This window comes from Podarcis liolepis (genome assembly GCF_965112155.1).
Source record: "Podarcis liolepis genome assembly, chromosome: 16".
Classification (NCBI taxonomy): domain Eukaryota; kingdom Metazoa; phylum Chordata; class Lepidosauria; order Squamata; family Lacertidae; genus Podarcis; species Podarcis liolepis.
Window position 1 is genome coordinate 27,632,211 of NC_139567.1, and position 19,551 is coordinate 27,651,761.

Below are 19,551 nucleotides of genomic sequence, written 5' to 3' on the forward strand. Positions count from 1 at the left end.
TAGAACATTTGTGTTTCTTTTGCTTATTATTTTCACATAGCATACAGACACTTGACAGCTACCACTGCAAAACAAGGAATGCCAACAGCATGTCTGTGGCAGCCTGTGTTGGAGGGGTGGAGGGAGTGAATGCAGTCTGCTGCATTGCGAGGCTGATGCAAGGACATGAGCCAATCCCTTGCATGTCTGCAGCATCCCCCAGGCTAGCATCTTACAGCAAGGTAGCAGTGTGGGTGTGAGGAGAGCAAGCAGCTATGCCGGCATGAAAGGAGGCTATGCCACTAAGAGCAGCTGCAAAGAAAGCCAGGCGAGTGGCAGGAGGATATAAATGCATTGTGTCATCATCCTGGAGTGGGAAAGCAATGCAACGCTGACAGAAGGCAGTGCAAACAGTACATCAGGGCACCAGAGGAAGCCCACACAGTTCCCTTGCGTCAAGAAAAATATTTGTTTTAAATTCAACGCAATGCCATATCGGGAGCGTTCCCTAACATCCCTTTCAGTGATTAATGACATTTGTATCCGGCCCTTCTTCCAAAGAATTCAGAGTAGTATTTTTGGCCTCACAGTGCGATGTAGGTAGTGACTTTCCCAAACCCACAGAATGAGCTTCATGGCCAAGGGAAAGAGAAGAAAGGGGGGGACTAAATATGTGTTTTCCCCATCCAAATCTAAAACTCTTGTCATTGACTATATTGTGTGTAACATAATATGCAAGCACAGTACAGTATTCACATTATTATGTTACGGCTCAATATTCTTGCCCTTGGCTTTAAGCCTAATGATCTCTCACCACAAGAGTAAGCTTCACTAAATGAAATATGGTGTGATGTAGGGGTTAAGAGCAGGAACACTTCAAATCTCACCTCAGTCATTAACTCACTAGGTCATCTTAAAAGGTAAAGGTAAAGGTACCCCTGCCCGTACGGGCCAGTCGTGTCCGACTCTGGGGTCGCGCGCCCATCTCGCTTAAGAGGCCGGGGGCCAGCGCTGTCCGGAGACACTTCCGGGTCACGTGGCCAGCGTGACGAAGCTGCTCTGGCGAGCCAGCACCAGCGCAGCACACAGAAACGCCGTTTACCTTCCCGCTATAAAGCGGTACCTATTTATCTACTTGCACTTAAGAGTGCTTTCGAACTGCTAGGTGGGCAGGAGCTGGGACCGAACGGCGGGAGCTCACCCCGCTGCGGGGATTCGAACCGCCGACCATACGATCGGCAAGTCCTAGGCACTGAGGTTTTACCCACAGTGCCACCCGCGTTCCTTACGAGTCCCTTAGGTCATCTTAGAGAGCCCCAAGTCTGAATACTGGTCTGCTTTACAGGGCTGTATTGTTAATAGCTACTAAGGTAATATATATATGAAATATTTTGGAGCACTTACGAGGGGGAAACCCCTTTGAAACAGATATCATCATCAACATTCAATACTGTACGTGATGTTGTGATATGAGAACATGTAATCACTGGCTCTCTGTTGTGTCAGAATATAGAACAAACTATGCTTCTTTCTTAAACCAACCTAAGGATTAAAATAATTATTATTCTCACACTCTAACCTCCCACCCACTTTTTTTTTTAATGTTGGCAGAATGTTCTCCCCTATAAAGCTCTCTTTAATCTGTCCTCCCTTCTCCTTCCAAATTATGCGAGAAGGTCATCTTTTCTCTTTTGATGTTTCCCCATCTTCTATTTTCTCACACACTGTCTGTGCTGTGATTCTACTTTTAACCAGATCCCATATTACCAGCTCCAAGGGCTTGCTTAAGGAAAAACCATGTTACTAAATTCTTCAAATTCGGTTAAAAGGAAGAAGCATGCGTAATAATACCAAGATTCCAAACTTGAAAAATTGAAGTGCAAAATACAGAACCTACTACAACTACCACTCTGCCTTCAGATAGTTGCTCAGAAGGAAATGTGGCCCTCAGGCTGAAAAAAGTTTTCTGCCCCCGTATTACAGTATCACAATGCCAAAACGGACCAAGAAGTCAAGCACAGTGGAGATACAGCTACCCGTTTCCAGAAACAACAGGGGCATCTCCATGTTCATTGCCAATGATCCTACATAGTTTACACTGCTATCTCTAGGCCACCTCACATATAACAAAATTCCAACACGAGCATTAATTTCCATAATGGAAACAACATATGTCCTGATCCACCAACACACATAAGTGTTTCATCACAGCTTCACACCATAGGAGACCTCCACCAGTCAGGGCTTCCCACTGCAAAATGACACATGTATCTCAGTTTACATTGTGAGACACAGTTTCTATTCTGGAAATGACACATGTACAAGATATTGGACATATGTGATATGGCCATATTCTACACTCAATAGAAGCATCCAAAACCACCCTTCCAGACAAACTCTAGCACTAGGTACAAACATCTCAACATAATATACTGCACAAAACTGGTTGCATCCAAAGACACAAAAAGTAAATAGAATTTTCTCCTCGTCTTTCCCAAAAGAGCATCTCAAAGTTGAGAAGTACCGGTGAGGCAGTGCTTGAACTGATCTGGGGCTTGGGCCTAGCTTTGTGAGCCATCTCAGACTGTGTGTGCTCTGCCCTCGGGCCCTTCTTCAGGAACAGAAGATGTGTGTCATCTTGATTTGGCCAGGTTTGATAGAGTAATAGGAGTTTGTCTTTGCCTTTGCCTTGTGGAACAGCTTCTGCCTATTGCACTGCAGGTGTAAGCTTAGGACCCTAGAGTAAGACACAGCCACCCACAGCCCTAGTCTAGCTCTGGCAGAAAATATCTGTAGAGTTCTAGGCCTTGTACTGTAAAATTACCAGCAGTTGTCTGTTTTGTGTCGTGCTAATCCAAAGCTTTAATTATCATTGGAAACCTACCCAACAAATGGGATGTGGATGCTGGGACTGAAAGAGTGTGGAATAAGTGCTAAGACTTCATTTTGATACAAGACTTTGCAATTTCGTTTTCCTCTTTCTTTCTTTATTGTCTTCCTTTCTTTGTCTTTTTTCTATTTTTCTTTTTTAGATTAGTGTGATTTTTATTGTATCTTATGTGGAAAACTTTTAATAAAAATTGATTATACATATGGGGGGTGGAAAGCTGTGTTAGGGTGGTAGGAAAAAAGTTAATAGTAGTGTGAGGATGGTAAAAGCAGCAATATCTCCCTTCCTTAGGTTTAACCACTTTTCCTGGCATTGGCACTTTTCCTGGTACTATTGGGAGGCAAAAGATGTTGCCCCTCCCTTTTCAAGATGACTTCTTTCAGTGTCAACTTACATTGTGAATGGCAAGACAGGTTGGCTTTTGAAGTTGGTCTGTTACAGAACACTGAAATTAAGGAACAGCAGAAGCTTTGCTACATCGCAGTGGGTGACAATGAAGTCCTACAGTTCTCTTTTGATGTAGTAAACAAAGATCCATCTATGTCTTCAAAAACTGAAGTGTACTATCTGTTTCAGTGATAAACTAGGACCAGTGAAAGAAAAGACTTCTCTCTCCAGTGCAGATACTGGTGAACAGATAAATGCATTAGGCAGCTCCTTTTCAAAAGCACCTACTAGGCAATAAACTGCTTTTATAGTGATTCAGGTGCAGGCTTAACCAATCTTCTATTTTTGTGAAATTTTGTTGGAAAATAAATCTGCTCAGACATATATTGAACTGATGAGAGTCTGAATTGGAGAATGAAAAATGAACCTTTTGCCACACCAAATAGCAATTATACAGAAACACCATTTCTCTTTCAGAGAGTCACAGCTCACAAGTGATAAATAAAGAAACCTTCACTGTGAGCTTAGATCTCTAAACCTAATCTCAGTGGGAACTAGAAAACCAGTACTGTGGTGAGTCTATTTGATTCATGTTAAAATATTCTTGAGTGGATAATTCTGCTTTTAAAAAATAAATAAATCTGTAATTGAAAGGATATAATGCTTTGCACAGGGGTAAAGATGATGCAGTAAAACATAAATAAAAATTCCCGCTATCCTTAATAGAAACCTGTGTCTTCTATTACAACTTAGGGATAATTCACAATTCTGTATGCAGCAGTATGGTATGCTATTGCATGCTAGTACATGCAGTGGGCATGTTCATGGGGCCACAGCCAATGGACTCCCCAGTATACATATGTCCACTTAATTTCCCTACCTGGAAATTACTTTTATAGGGTTGTTGGTGACTTTGTTCTGATGCCATACAAGTATCAAAGAAGGAACCTTTCAGAAGCTGGGCCAACAACCAAGAACTCCCCAAAGATTCAGCAGTTGGGGTGGTCTCAGTGGGATCCACACAATGATGATGAGGCAGTCCAGTGGTATGGTGAGGAATAAACAAGGGAGGATTAGGGCTAGAGAGGGCAATCAAATTGTCGCAGGATTTATTTTCCAGCGTGCTAGCTAGTTCTACTCAAAGAGAGAATGCTATTAGGGGCTCTCAGTCAATAAGGGCCATGAAGATTCCATAACCATCATAGGAATCTGGGCACTGATCCCATATCATGCCTTCCAAGTTGGCCACGAGGTGGAGGCTTCTGCCTCTAGTCTAGGCCTTGTTCCAATCCCACAGTGGGTAGCCCTTGGCAAAACCACTTTTTGTAGCTGGGTGTAGTACATGAAGACCTGCTTCACAATTTGTCTAGAAATGTTTTTGGAATATTCTCCTAGGCAATTCCCTAAGAAAATATAATTTCCTTTGCACTAATCATAGAAAAGACAAGACATGTAACCACGTGGCCTAAAACTGTCCCTAAATTGGTATTCCCATGACACAGAGAGTCTCAGTAAAGAACACTAACAAGAAAGCATATGGAATATTAAAGGCATGGGCTATCTGTATGAGGGAAAGCAATGTGCACCTCTGCACATCGCCATATATGAAAATCATGTTGGTACATCTGGTACATGCAGATACATTTGGAAAAAACACTTTACAATGCAGATCATCAGTCTTCTGCCCAATGTCATAAAGCCACTGTTTTATGTCAAAGCCTGTTCACAATATCCGCACAGTGAAGGATTTACTTGATTTAGCCCCGGGATACAGAGAAACAGGCACCCAGGTTGGAGCTCCCTGAAGCAACTTCAGCAATTGCTATTCGTTTTATGTCGCTGCTGCCAAGCCCTGAATGCTCTTTCACCACAAGCCATATGCAAAGGCTGCAAGATTACCGCGAGAGGCAAGTTTCGTATAGAATTATGCTCCAGGTCGTTGTGCAGACTTTCAGATCAAAGTGGTTCATTGTGCTTAGAAGCAGCACCACGAACGCCTGCAAAAAGCTACATCCCACACTTAGCTTAATTATCACAGTATGTACAGGAGGGGAAGTCAGTGTACTTCCTGAGAGCCTTTGACAAGGATATGGCAGCAAAGTGCTATAGGTTTATAGCCTCATTGACTACTGGGTCATGACTGCTGTCTCCTTTCTGCATTGTCATTCATCAAGCACACCTATTATTTCAAGAAACTAGCGGTGGTGGTTTTTGGCTGGATAGCTGAAATCAGGCATTCACGACCACAGAAATTATATATCATTAGTGGGGCAGAAAGAGAATTTGGACACAAGATTGAAACGGAAGGCTGGCTGTAGCAGGAAATGGCTTCAGGTACGGTAGTTAAGCCAATTGTTATCCATATGTTTAGCAGATTAGTGGGACAAAACCCTCCTTTGTCATGCAGAGATTATTTTTGAACTATTAACCATTAGCAAAATTCTTTTTCCATCCCACACCTCAAATACTAACAGTTACTAGCAAAATTATGCCAGGTAAGGTACAGATAAGAGTCGTTGGTGGCCCCAGAGGGGGGCAAACACTTCCCCAAACAAGGAGCTCACACACACCCTACCAACCCATTGCTGGACTCATTACTGATATATTCTTTTATTTCCGAGATCTTAACATGTGGGACACAACTTCTGCACCTAGAAATGTACTTTGCCCCTTCTGTGCCTCCCAAATTTTTTTTCTGGTGCTGCAACAGGATGGGTGTTCATAGTGTACATACTTGCAGAGAGCAATATATGGTGCATGTATTTATAGTGTATAGTGTATGTATTTGAAGGAGCAATATGTGAACTGCGTACCAATTTGCACTGAAACTTCCCAGGCAACTTCCCTGCTTAAGTGTTCAGGCCATTCAGTATCAGGTGTGGTGGGCAGGTTTCAGACCCATTGCTATTGTCCAATGCAGCACTTTGCTTTTCTGCGTAAGAACAATTGGCAGCTATTAATTTATATGTCATAAATAAAGTGTGCATTTGAATCGTCAGGGGATGGTCCGCTGTCCTAAAAGATAAAAGGTAAAGGGGCCCCTGACCATTAGGTCCATGCGTGACTGACTCTGGGGTTGCGGCACTCATCTCGCTTTATTGGCTGAGGGAACCGGCGTACAGCTTCTGGGTCATGTGGCCAGCATGACTAAGCCGCTTCTGGCGAACCAGAGCAGCGCATGGAAACACCGTTTACCTTCCCACCAGAGCAGTACCTATTTATCTACTCGCACTTTGACGTGCTTTTGAACTGCTAGGTTGGCAGGAGCAGGGACCGAGCAACGGGAGCTCACCCTGTTGCGGGGATTCGAACCGCCGACCTTCTGATTGGCAAGTCCTAGGCTCTGTGGTTTAACCCACAGCACCACCCTCCTGTCCTAAAAGATATTCCATACCAATCAGATCAGATCTGCATAGTCCCACTTGCATTTTGTTGGGATGGAATGCTAGGGACCTGGCAATTATAGATGCAGAGCAATACTATGATGTTGAAGCATATTGCTCATATCAGTATTATAAAAGTGCCTAAATTATTATTCTACAGGAGGGGAGAGAAGCATCTACACTAATAGCAAACTCAGGTGCTATGACTTCTATGAAATCAAAATGGGGCTCCTGAAGGAATAAAAAGAGGAATGTATCAGTGTGCCCAGAGGAAAGCCAAAGTTTGCAGAAGAAGAAAATATTTAAGAATGAAAATCTAAGTGGGGGTGGAAATCATCCCCAAATAGTACAGACATGACTGAGCATGCTCAGTGGCTACAAAATGTTGAGTATCTTTGGTGAGATGGAATGAAGTATTTTGAAAGAAGGAATGATAGGCTGGCTAACACTACACTGGTGTTATCATTACATAAGATGGACTAAATGACTAAGATTTTCCAAGCACTGTACAGACTGTACCACAAATTTCTTTTATTGTTGTAGGTCTCACTTGTTTTCTCTAATTCACTTCAAGATGACAAGGAAAAGGTACCAACTTCTGTTGAGCTTCCCTTAAAATCAATGAAGAAAGAGGGAAGTCCATTTTTCTATCCGACCAAACTTTAGGACTGCTGCTAGAGTTATATAACAATATATTATACAATAAAAGCCTTCAAATCCAATAATGCAATGCATGATTAGGACATTCATACTCCTGCTCTGCTCAGTTCCATTGAAAAGCAAATTGCTAGTCACTTCTTCCCACCTCTCCAATCCCCTCATTACTTTCACACAATTTCATGATTGCAAGAGATTCAGCTCATGTCATTTGAACATCTAGAACAGGCAATGATGGGAACAATTTCCCTTCAAGAAGCAGACACACTCAATGATTCCAAAATAATTACATCTGCTAAACTATCTCATTTGCACAGGATTTGCCAAAGAAGAAAGGTAACTATTTAGTACAGAAAGCTACATTTTTAATTTACTCTCCAACAATTTCTTTCTTCTTTTATTACTTATTCAGCACACAAAATTGGTAAGCAGACCTATTAACATTCTCCACAGATAAAAATAAATAAACCCCTGGTCTTAAAAGTGCCTTGCACTGCAGCTGCCTTTGCAAGTTTGTTACAATTTGGTTTGCACAGCTGGCAATGACTGCAGGTGGCCAGAAACACATTAGAAATGTGCTTGACTACTACCGGGTAAGTTAATGTGAAGGCAATCATAATGGGTTTATTTTGCATGGATCCAAACAACAGCCAGCAGGTTTACACAATTTAATATAAAGCATATACCTGGGGAAATACAGACATGTCACCACCCACCTGTGTTATGTAAATGACATATTTTTGCCCTAGTCATTCTGTTTTCAAATGTGCTACAACAGCAAATCAGTGCTTAACAGTGCAATCTATAGGTGTCAATTCAGAGGTTATCCCCACTGAGTTCAGTATGTTTGTAACCAGGTATGAGTTTTGAAGCATGTGTGTATAGGACTGCAGCCCAACTCAGGGTAAAACTACATAGCAACAGCACAATAGCAAAAATATTGTGTGTGTGTGTGTAATACCAGCAACATAAAAGACCCTGACCAAAAGATTTTCAAATTTCATTTATAAGTGTTGGCCATTCAATGGCTTTCTCCTATACACTTGCTAAGCACCCCTTTTTATCCAGGTTTTTGTAAATTCCATTCATATGTATAACTGCATCACAGTATATGGCATGTGGACAGTTATGTTTGCTGTCCTTTTCTTTTTAGTACACTTCAACACATTATGGCTGCAGAAATCCAAATCAAGCAGCAAGTGACTAGTAAAATCCAAGAAACTCAAAGGGCTAAGGGGGAATTCCAGTGGTGAGAAATTAGTTCCTCGGTGTCTTGAACAGATCATTGCCCTTCATCTATACCTACCCATTCTTAGATTCTATCCAGAGATAAATTATTGAAGGAAAGGAAGGCCTCAGGTTAAGCTAAAATTTTGGGGCCCAAGTCTCTGCTATGTTATTGCCACTGTCTTGACATAAGTACTGTTCTGTTTGCTTATATATAACTTTTTTAAAAACTGTGTGTGCTCACTGAGTACATATAGCCTGAACACAGCCCATAAAGGCAAAAAGAAAAAGCATCAGCTGCCTTATTTCCAATTAGACCAAAGATCTATGTGGTACTAGACTGGGTGTAGTTCTTTAGGGTCTTAGGTAGACGTCTCTCCCTGTTCTGCTGAAGTCTTTCAGCCAGAGGTGCCAAATCGCTCCTGAAAACAGATACTGTACTCAGTGCCTCAAATACTGTATAGCTGTTTCTCCAGAGTCGTCAGCGATTGGACCTAACGGTCAGGGTTACCTTTACCTTTTTACACTGACTTCTGTTCCTACAGCTCTCCTATTGCATTCCCCCATTGTACTTCCTATAGTACTAATCACTATTCCAAATTCTTGAAAAATCTAGAATCTTGATAGCAAAATAAATTATGTAGTATTCGTAGCTATTTGCTTCTTTGCTTAATTTGTATAATATTGTTGCACACCACCATAATCTCTGCACAGTGTGAGATTCCAGGGGTTCCAGGTGCTTAACAGGTATTTGTTTTTACTTTAGGAATGAGGCACAGCAGAGACTGTGGGGTGTCTTTATGACATGGTTTATTTACAAATATATACAACCTGTGCCTGTGATGGAAGGGTTAACACCCCAAAAGGGTCTTGTTTCTCCCACAGCTGCAGTCTTGGATTAAAACCGAAATCAAACATTGCTCTCAAATGTTGCACTGACTCTCTCTAGCTTGCTACTTTCCTTCTACGTCACATCACTGCAACTCAGCTCTAAACTCCAGCTTTGTCCTATCTTCCACCCCACCCCCACTCATAACAATATACTTTAGATAAGTGTTTCCCAACCTTTTTCCGACCCTGGCCCCCTTCTGACCTTGTTTCCTTCCTGTGGCCCCCCACTCCGTCATACCAGTAGAAAGGAAACTATTTAAATGTTTTGTTTGTAAACGGAACGTGTTTTAGTCATAATTTTTATCATTTATACAAAATACAATTACATAAAATGATAGGAACATAATGAAATATTGTCGAAGCAGAAAACCATAGAATCATAGAGCTGCAAGGGTCATCTTTCTAGTGCACCCCCCTGCAATGTAGGAAACTCAGCTAAAGCATCCATGACAGATGGCCATCCAACCTCTGCTTAGAAACCTCCAAGGAAGGAGAGTCCAGAACCTCCCAAGGGAGATCTATCTTCCATGTATTATAAAAAGTAAACACCACTTAACTGACCCCATTTATTTCACACGGGGGGGGACCTACAGATACAGTCCAAAAGGCTCACAAGGAGTTATGCATATATGGGAGAATTTTAAAAAGCAAGTTGTCCTCACTGACCTGGTACTAAAAGATCTTGTCATTCAGAGGAGCCCTGGCTGCCTAGATAAAACACTATAGTCCCATGCACCTTTACCTAGGAGTAAGATCCACAGAACTCAGTGCGACTTTCTTCTGGTTAGTTACTAGATGCAAGTCAGCAGCACCCGACAACCCCACTTGGCAAGACGCTGGGGTGGATTTCACCCCGCGCCTTGCAGAGCCGAGCTGACGCTACTGACGGGCCCTGTGCCCCCTGGCAACATCCAAGGGGCCTGATCCACTGGGCACTGGGGTGGATTGCAGTGCCTAGTGAGTCAAGTCCAGGCTGCCACCAGGCCCAGCTCTCGTGGCAGCAACAAGCAGCTCTGGCTCAACCAGCCCTACCCCTTGCCACACCACCACCACACTTACTTGACTTAGGGGTTCTGGATCGTGGGCTCTACCGGTCAAAATGGGAGTCTCAGCAATCGCTCCCTCCCTCTGGAAACAAACCAGGAGCTCAAATAAAATGCACGTGGCAAAATGGAGTGCTAGGCCCTGGTGGGCCACCCCTTTACCCACTTGTGATTGGCCAAGCGGATAGCCAGGCAGTCAGGATATCTTTTAATTTAAAAAATGATTCCCCTCTCCCCGTCACTTCCCTCTGTGGCCCCCTAGCCTTGTGCTGTGGCCTCCCATTCACGTGATTTTCACCTTTGGCCCCCTTGGAATATCCTGGGGGTCCCCAGGGACCATAGATGTGACACATGGGTTTGCCTGACTCAATTTCTGTTACATTGATGCATAATTTAGTACACAGAGTCTTGCTTCTTGCCGTGTATTGGTACAAATTCATGTAATCCTACATAAGAGGGGATTAGAATGAGCAAGAACCTTGATCACTGCCATTTGTAGCAAACAGATACTGGTTTTTTGTAACTAAAAGAAACCGACTGTAGTGAACATGTACTTTTTTGCACAGCATTAATCGTGATGCATCTTCCACATTCAGCACCCGGGGAGAAATGTCCTATCTATATGTTTCAATTGTGGCAATTTATGGTTCACTTTCCCCCTCTCAAGATAATTCTATGAAAAGCATTCAACCTATCCCAAAAGACAGCAGATCCAATAATGGTTTTATTTTCCCCAAATGAACAAAAATATCCAAAAAGTAAAATGACACAGAACAATTCTGAGTATATCCACTATGTGCAGGTTAATACATGGTGGCAGCTAGTGATTGAAACTGAGATGCTGAAATCAATGTAATTTCTCTTTCCATTAAAGAGACTTGGAACTAAGAACATAATGGGGTACTTAACATGGATAGATGGCATAGGCTATCACTCACTTTCTGAATGCACTTATAAAATTCTTTAATAGCCAGGTGTTTAGAAAGCATCATATCACTTTAAAATAAAGGAAACTAGAATGAGAAAGTTACATGTAGGTAGCCATGCTGGTCTGCTGTAGTCGAAACAAAATTTAAAAAATCCTTTCCGTAGCACCTTAGAGACCTATTAAGTTTGTTATTGGTATGAAGAAGCGTGCATGCACATGAAAGCTCATACCAATAACAAACTTAGTTGGTCTCTGAAGTGTTACTGGAAGGAATTTTTTAAATTTTTTGGGAATAAGAAAGATAAGCCCACTGGGGCAATGGCAGGGGTAGGACATGAACAAATCGGGGGTGGTGGAGGAACTTATGGTAAAAACATACCAAGTATGGCTACAGCCCAACACAAACTGGTAAATCATGTGACCAACACCATGCCAGTGACGCATAACCTGGGCTTCAGGTACTGAACAGAAAGCAATCATTGTCTATGATGATCTATGGATGAAGCTATAACTCACCACTGTACAGTTCTTTGGCACCAGCCATATACAGCTAGTATTGGAATCAAAGTAGAAAACAAATTCAGTGTCAATCACAATGACATTCAGAATGGACCCCTTGGGTAAAACTGCATCTTGCACTGCAAACATGGTTTATGTTTAAAAAAACTGGCCTGTTGTATCTGCCATCTTAGCTCTGCCTTTTTATCATAAGCTCTTCCCCGACTCCCCAAATTGCATTGTACAACTGAATCACACGCTTGCGTGGAAGTGCCACGACTCATGCCACCCTGCTGCAGCTTCTAAGGACCACCTGCTCCCCCACTTCCCAAGATGCCTTGTATCCCTTTGTGGGTGGTGCCACACCCAGTTTATGTCAATACTACAGGGACTGCAGTAAAATGTGCAAGTACTAATGAGCCGATATTGAATTACGGTATTGGAATATTTGAACAAAATAGCTCATCTTAGCAATTCCATACTGCCATTGACTTGAATGCCCCCATTTCTGCTGTGGAAGTTGTCAGGTGGTTGCCATGGGGTAGCACAGTTGCTGTAGCAACCATACATCACAGAAGCTGACATCATCTGGTCAAAAAATCAACCTGTTCATTATCAACAGGTTATATTTATACACAGTGAGTGACTAAGCTCTGCATGCCAATGTTTCGTTTTATACTCCCTGCTTCCTGTGTCAAAGAGAGGATTACTATGTTGCCTGCCAACTACCATCAAGGTAAGATGGCTTTCAGCACAGGTGGAGTGAGATCCAGATACGTACAGTACTCAGTCCCACTCAGTTTTGGTGGGAGCTGCTTCCTGGCATGAACAAGGATGAAAACAATAAATGCTGAGTGAATTATCCTGGTTCTATATGGACACCGTGTCAATTCTGTTCCTGTCCTAGATTTGAGTGAGATTTTGGGAAAGTTTTGGGTGCTGCTTTGAGCAGTTTCTTCACATAGCACACAACTAAAACTACAGAATTTGCTCCCACGAGTAGTGATGGCTATCAAACTGGGTGGTTTTAAAAGATTAGACAAATTCATGGAGGCTATCAGTGGCTAACCATGATGGCTATGTTCTACCAACACAGTCAGAAGACAAGATGGCGACCACTAGCTTTTAGTTAAGTTTTATGGTTTTTAACTCCATTTTTTAAAATGCTTTTAAAGGCTTAGGCTTATTGCTGCACCGCCCTTCCCACCTTACTTTTTTTAAACCTCCACAGTTGGAGGAAGTACAGCTCCATTAGTTGCTGGAGTTGTGGGTTCAAGAGCACTTGTTTCGCTCAGGTTCTGCTTGTGGGTTTCCCATAGGCATCTGTGTATGGCCCATGAGAACAAGATGCTGAACTAGACAGGCATTTGAATTGAACCAGCAGGCTTTTGTGTTCTTTTAAGTGCATCTTGGAGCTATAGGGCAGAATTTAAGTATTCTATAGGAACATGTATGACTTAATGTATTTACAGACATGCGGCCCCCATTCAGATTTTACAGCATTTATCGCATAGCACCATGGGAAGCAGGTATTCTGCAGAAACACTAAGAGAACCATTGGCAATGAGAGATGGAAACAAGCAGGTCAAGCAGTAGGAAACTCATATGATAATAGGTAATGTGGGGTAAAGTGTAGTAAAATACTGAGGAAAGTTTGCCCACCTGCATTAACCCTAAATGAATGGTAAGGAAATTTTCCCCAACTATCCAAATAAAATGCCTTTATGCAATTCAAAGGTTTGGTCATCTGCACCATTCCTTTTTAAACACATACCAACTGCCACATCAGATGAAAGCCAAAGGAGTTGTTGTAGAACAAGCATGGCATATTCCTAATCACTTGTGTGAGCAACCCTCAGAAACTTGTATTGTGTAAACAAATAAAAGAATGGGAGCAAGTCAGATGTCCAATTCATCCTTAACAAATGGGAAGAAAATTTGTTGCCACACACCAACTGCTCACGTGCAGTGGAAATGTGTGGTAAAATGGTTGTCTCATTCAAATTCACAATGGAAAGGGAAGTTTTTACCACGTGCCAACTACTAAAGTGTGAAACCAATGGAACACTAAAATGGGATTTGTATCAATTCTGTCAGATGGTATGACCGTGGCCAATGTGTGTGAAGAGATGTGTGGTAAAATAGCCATCACTTTCAACCCTATCAGATAGCAAGAAAAGGTTTTAATGGGCAGATTTACCAACCACACAGGTGGCTGGTAGGGAAACTTTTTACCACAACCCAGCCTCCAACAATTGCTTAGAACTGTGGTAAAATGGGTGCCATATAGCTGGCCACTTTTTAACACCAACACCACCCCTGCTGTCATATAGAGACGAAATGGACGTTGTTATTCGACCAGTGTTAAACGTGAGGGGCATTTTTTTTACCACACATCAAGTCAACTAGTGGCAAAAAAGCGGGAAGAGGACACTGAGCGAGAGGCCTTTTTGCCCCTCGTGCAGGCCCATCCCCCCCCCCTTGCCCCGCGCAGCCTAAGGCGCGAGAGGCGCGCAAAAGTCTGCAGCCAATCAAAGAGAAGAATCAGTTCCGCGCCTCGGGCGCCTCCGGCTACCCCCCTCGCCTGCCCCTAGCGCGAGGGCGTCAGTAAGGCCCATCCGCTCGCGCCCAACGGCCACCCGCGGCCGTCCCAACCACTCTGGGCGATAGGAGGGGAGAGAGATAGAGAGGAGATTGAGCCTGCACCGTGCGGAGGTGTTTAAGTGGGGGACGAGTTGCACAAGCCGCCGAGAAGAATGATCCAACCACGGGGGAGGGGGAAAGAGCTGCCTCGGGTGGGGTGGGTGGAAGTGTTGGGGAGGGAAGGGGGCATTAAAATGGCTTCGACACCCCCCCTGCTCCAGTGAGGTGCTGGGGCCCGGACTATACCAAGCGGGGAGGGGGGGAGAGGCGCAGACGGGGGCAGCCCTTTCTCCCCCCGTCCGGGGCGGATGGGGTATCCCGATCAGGGCGGGGAGGGGGGGAGCGGACTGTACCTCTCCGGCAGGGAGGGGGGAATGGCAGCGCCCTAACCCTTATCCCCCACCCGCGGGAGCGAACGGTTTGTCCCGGTCCCGGCGCCATCTTGGGTGCGACTAAAACAACAACCCCCAAAACCCTTGCCGGAGCCTTGCGGGAGCCCCGGCACGCGCTCCCTACTCGGGCCGTCCCATCGCATTACCTGAGGGGGTTCAGTGGCGGTGTCGTGTCCGGACCGTCTCCCAGGGCCCGCCGCAAACCAAACCCGCCCACCTGTCCTCACCTCACAATGGTAGCTGCAGAGCGGGAGGGGGGGAGAGGTTGCCCAGACTTATTACCATAATCTGCCTAGCAACCGCAGCCGGGGCCGCGAGCTGATTGGTACGCCGCCACGCTTATTTTAAGGGATGACGCCGAAAACAGCTCCGGGATGACTACGCAGGCTACATAATAAAACGGAAAATTCAGGGAGGGGGGCTTCAAATCTGTGGGGAGAGAGACCCCACACACTCTATATGCCTTTGGGCCAGCAGAACTCGGGGACCTCGGTCTGCCAATCACAGCAAAGCTCTCATCCTGCCGCATCGTTGCAAGGGGGCCGCCCACCAATCGCGAACGTCGTCTTAATTCGAGCGTTTCTAGCAGGGCGGTAAACGTGACACGGGCCAGCGCCCCCTGGAGGAAAAAGGGAGCGACGGGAGCGCGTTTAGCAGCGCCCCCTGCAGGTGGGGTGGCGAAAAGAGGGTTATGGCTGCATGCAGGGGGTGGGAAGCGACACCTGCTGGAGAGGAATAAGAAAACCCTCATTGCTTCCTGAATGATGATTCCCACTGGGATCTAACCTAGATGACATTAAAAGAGGATTAGGCGCATTAAGGGAGGACAGGGCTATCGGCGGCTACTAGCCATGATGGCAGGGTTTTACAGAGGCATCTCGTTGGCCACTGTGAAAACAAGATGCTGGTCTAGGTGGGCCATAGGCCTGATCCAGCAGGCTGTTGCTATGGCCTTACGTCTTCTATTTGGGAGCAAGGCTCCCACACCTAAGTCCTGTCCAAACCTATAAAACCTTAAGAAGGGAGAGCAGCAGGGGCTCTGAAGGTGCACATCAATAAATAGCACATGGGCAGCAGACTGAGCAGATATGCAAGTCACTTGTTCAGAGTCTTGTTCCACACAGAGATGTAGTCCTATTTAAATTACAACATTTCTAAATTTGCATGTTTTAGCTCATGTAGATCAGTTTCCTCTTTCGGTTGTGCCTTTTTTGGCAATGCGTAAGTGGCCACCCTAATAACGAGACGTAGTCTCATCCCCCTCCCCATGTGATATTTAGGAGCACCTATACCTGTCGGCAGCGCACTAGTCCTGCACACTGACTAATGTTTAGGTAACTGAATGAGCTCACATACTCAGTACGCTTGTCAGAGGCACATAGCCTAGGACTGCAATTCCCACCAGCCCCAGCCAGCATGTCCAGTTGTCAGGCATTATATCTGAAGGGTGCCACACTGGCAATCCCAAAGAGAACCTGCAACTATTGCTTTAAAAAAGGAAAAGGAAAATTCTTCCTTTGCAAGTAACAATTGAAGAGCGGGCCTTTAAATGTTGCTGTGAATCCTGGGACTCTAGTTGTGAGGGGAATAGTGCTGTGTGCATGCGCGTGTGCTAAAACAGCACTTTGCACATCTCTGGTTTTGCTCAGAACTGAAAGCTGAGGCTGCTCCTTTGCCCATCCTCTGCTGCAAACGGTATCATCAGGATTCAGAAAAGCAACACCCCAGGCCACCGCATTTGTGTGAACAGTTATCTCTGGTTTAGCAAACACAGCTATGAGTTACGTAGGCTGTCACAGATGTTGCTGCTATCATGCAGAAAAACTTGAGGGTTGCGTTAATCAATCTGGCATAACTGCTTCCCCTTGGTCCGGACTATCTTCAAGGGTAGCTCCATATAATGTGCATTACAGTAAACTGGGAGGTTGACAGGGCATGGATTACTGTGGCTGGGCTATCCTGGTCCAGGAGTAGCTAGTGAACCATCTAGAGCTGGAGGTAAGTACTCCTAGCCACTTGAACTTCTAATGACAACACTGGATTCAGAGAGCCAGTGTGGTGTAGTGGTTAAGAGCAGTAGTTTCGTAATCTGGGGAACCGGGTTCGCGTCTCCGCTCCTCCACATGCAGCTGCTGGGTGACCTTGGGCCAGTCACACTCTCAGCCTCACTCACCTCACAGGGGGTTTGTTGTGGGGGAGGAAGGGAAAGGAGAATGTTAGCTGCTTTGAGACTCCTGAAGGGGAGTGAAAGGCGGGATATCAAAACCAAACTACTCTTCTTCTTCTCAGCTAGAGCTGGAGGTAAGTACTCCTAGCCACTTGAACTTCTAATGACAACACTGGATTCAGGATTACCACCACGCTATGCACCTCCTGCTTCAAGGCCATTACAACCCTATCACAAAGAGGTGGCTCATTCCCAGTTCCCAAACAGAAGACACACCCACCCTTCCATCTTGTCAGCATTCAGTCTCTGTTGATCCTGCTAAAAATCAACCAGGTTCGGCATTTCTGCTGAAGCCCAGTTGAGATGGGTCAAGCTAATGTTTCCTCCATGCACATCTCAAGTTGGACAACCACCCCCCTCTCAAGATCATTGCACCTGAAAGGAATATTTGTGAAACGGGTGGTAGCTGTCACACTCTGGATCTGGGAAGGGCTTCTTAAGAAGCGGCTGCATCGCCTCATCCATGACAACCTGTACCACATATTTCTCCCCCAAAGAAGCATAAACCATTCCCCACATCCACTCAGTCAGCTTCGTGCTAACAGAAGTCGGTGCTCCAATGCAGAATAAATGAAGTCACATATGGAGTGGAATTTGGGCTGTTGGGAGTTCCATTATCCCTCTCCTGTTTGCACTGGGAACCGTTGTATTTCTGAAAACAGCCAGGAACACCCATCTATGCTTGCAAAATGTAAGCTGAATTTACCAGCATTTAATAACGTATTTCTGTCTTGGTATCAGATGATATGTGTGTCAGTGATTTCTTGGGTCTACCATCTGCTCACATGCTTTTATCAATTAGAGAGCACTAAGCAGAAAACAAACACCTTGGCAAGGATACGGATTTGATATTAAAAACCGCTTCTTTTTCTGTACTGGGAATTGTATATAATGAAACCCCAGCATGAGTTCTAGCAGAATCCTGGCCTTGAATTTGTAAGTGGAGTGGGTGGGTGGGGTAAATATTTCCTGAAAGAAATGGTATGTCTGATCCTGGTCCTTAAATGAATAATTGCACAATGAAAAATTTAACTTTACTGGGACTATTCATGTACGTAATGGCTATTTGTATGAAGGAAGTTCTGGAGTTTGAGCATTAAAATTGTATAATCCATCATCGGTTTGTCATTTTCCTTCGGTGACGTTCAGTCTTGTTTCTTAACATTTGAAACAAAAAACATATTTAACTCTGCCAGAGCCATCTTGCTTGCTGCACTTACCCTCTGGGTTCAGTTAAGCACACTGCATCACTGTTACAACCAAAGTGGAGATGGGGCACTCTAAGGTCACATGATGCACACCAGTTGAAACGCTTGTGTGTTTAGCCCAATATTGTCTACCCTTGACTAGCCAAGGCTTTCTGGTGTCGTAAGCAAACGACTTTCTATTTGATCATCTTATAGACAACAGGGAACAAATTAATCAGACCCAACTTCCATCTAGCCCAGTATTCTGTTTCCTACAGTGACTGACTAGATGTTTTGAGGAAGCCTGACTTAAGACAGTTGCCTTTTCCTGCTGTTGCCGCCAAGTGACTGATGCTCACTGGCATAAGGTAAAGGGACCCCTGACCATTAGGTCCAGTCGTGACCGACTCTGGGGTTGCGGCGCTCATCTCGCTTTACTGGCCGAGGGAGCTGGCGTACAGCTTCCGGGTCATGTGGCCAGCATGACTAAGCCACTTCTGGCAAACCAGAGCAGCGCACGGAAACGCCGTTTACCTTCCCGCCGCAGCGGTACCTATTTATCTACTTGCACTGGCATGCTTTCGAACTGCTAGGTTGGCGGGAGCTGGGACTGAGCAACGGGAGCTCACCCCGTCGCGGGGATTCGAACCGATGACCTTCTGATTGGCAAGCCCTAGGCTCTGTGGTTTAACCCACAGCGCCACCCGCATCCCCTGTTCCCTGGCATACTGACTCCAAAACTTGTTTCCATTAAGACCATGAGTTTTGATCAGACCTGTATCTGGCCAACGGCCCATTCAACCAGAATGCTGTTCCTACAGTTCCCAACCAGCTGCCTATGGGCAGCAAGCAATCGGAACATGTTTCACTTGTGTTCCACAGCAACCAATGTTTGGAGACATGCCACCTTTGATGCTGGAGCTGGTGCACAGCCATCATGACCAGTAGCCACCAATAGCCCTATCCCTCCATGAATTTGTATAAATCCCCTTTGAAAGCCAACTCAATTGTTGGCCAACACTAAAACTTGTGGTAGCAAATTCTGTAGTGTAGCTCTGTACTGCGTGGGAAAAAAGTGTTTCCTTTTGTCTGTCTTGGGTCACCCCCAGCTTCTAGTATTTTATTTATTTTTATTTAGATTTATGTATGGCCCTTCATCACAAGATCTCAGGGTGTTTCACAAGTTGAAAATACAAGGTTGAAACACCAGTAAATAGTT

General features: G+C 44.6%; 1 protein-coding gene across 5 annotated transcripts in view; it reads right to left on the reverse strand.

The window, feature by feature from the left end:
• PRDM10 (PR/SET domain 10) overlaps positions 1–15,409 on the reverse strand; it is a 77,782-nt gene extending 62,373 nt beyond the window's left edge. For 2 of the 5 annotated variants that reach the window (XM_083479184.1, XM_083479180.1), the window contains exon 1: positions 15,065–15,409. Coding sequence is in view for 2 of the 5 variants with exons in the window: in XM_083479182.1 (XP_083335308.1) it covers positions 15,201–15,203 (3 nt within the window). In the remaining 3 variants the exon portion in view is untranslated. The remainder of the gene's footprint in view (positions 1–15,064) is intronic. The other 3 variants (XM_083479182.1, XM_083479183.1, XM_083479185.1) reach the window with 3 other exon arrangements.
• Positions 15,410–19,551: the final 4,142 nt, after the last annotated feature.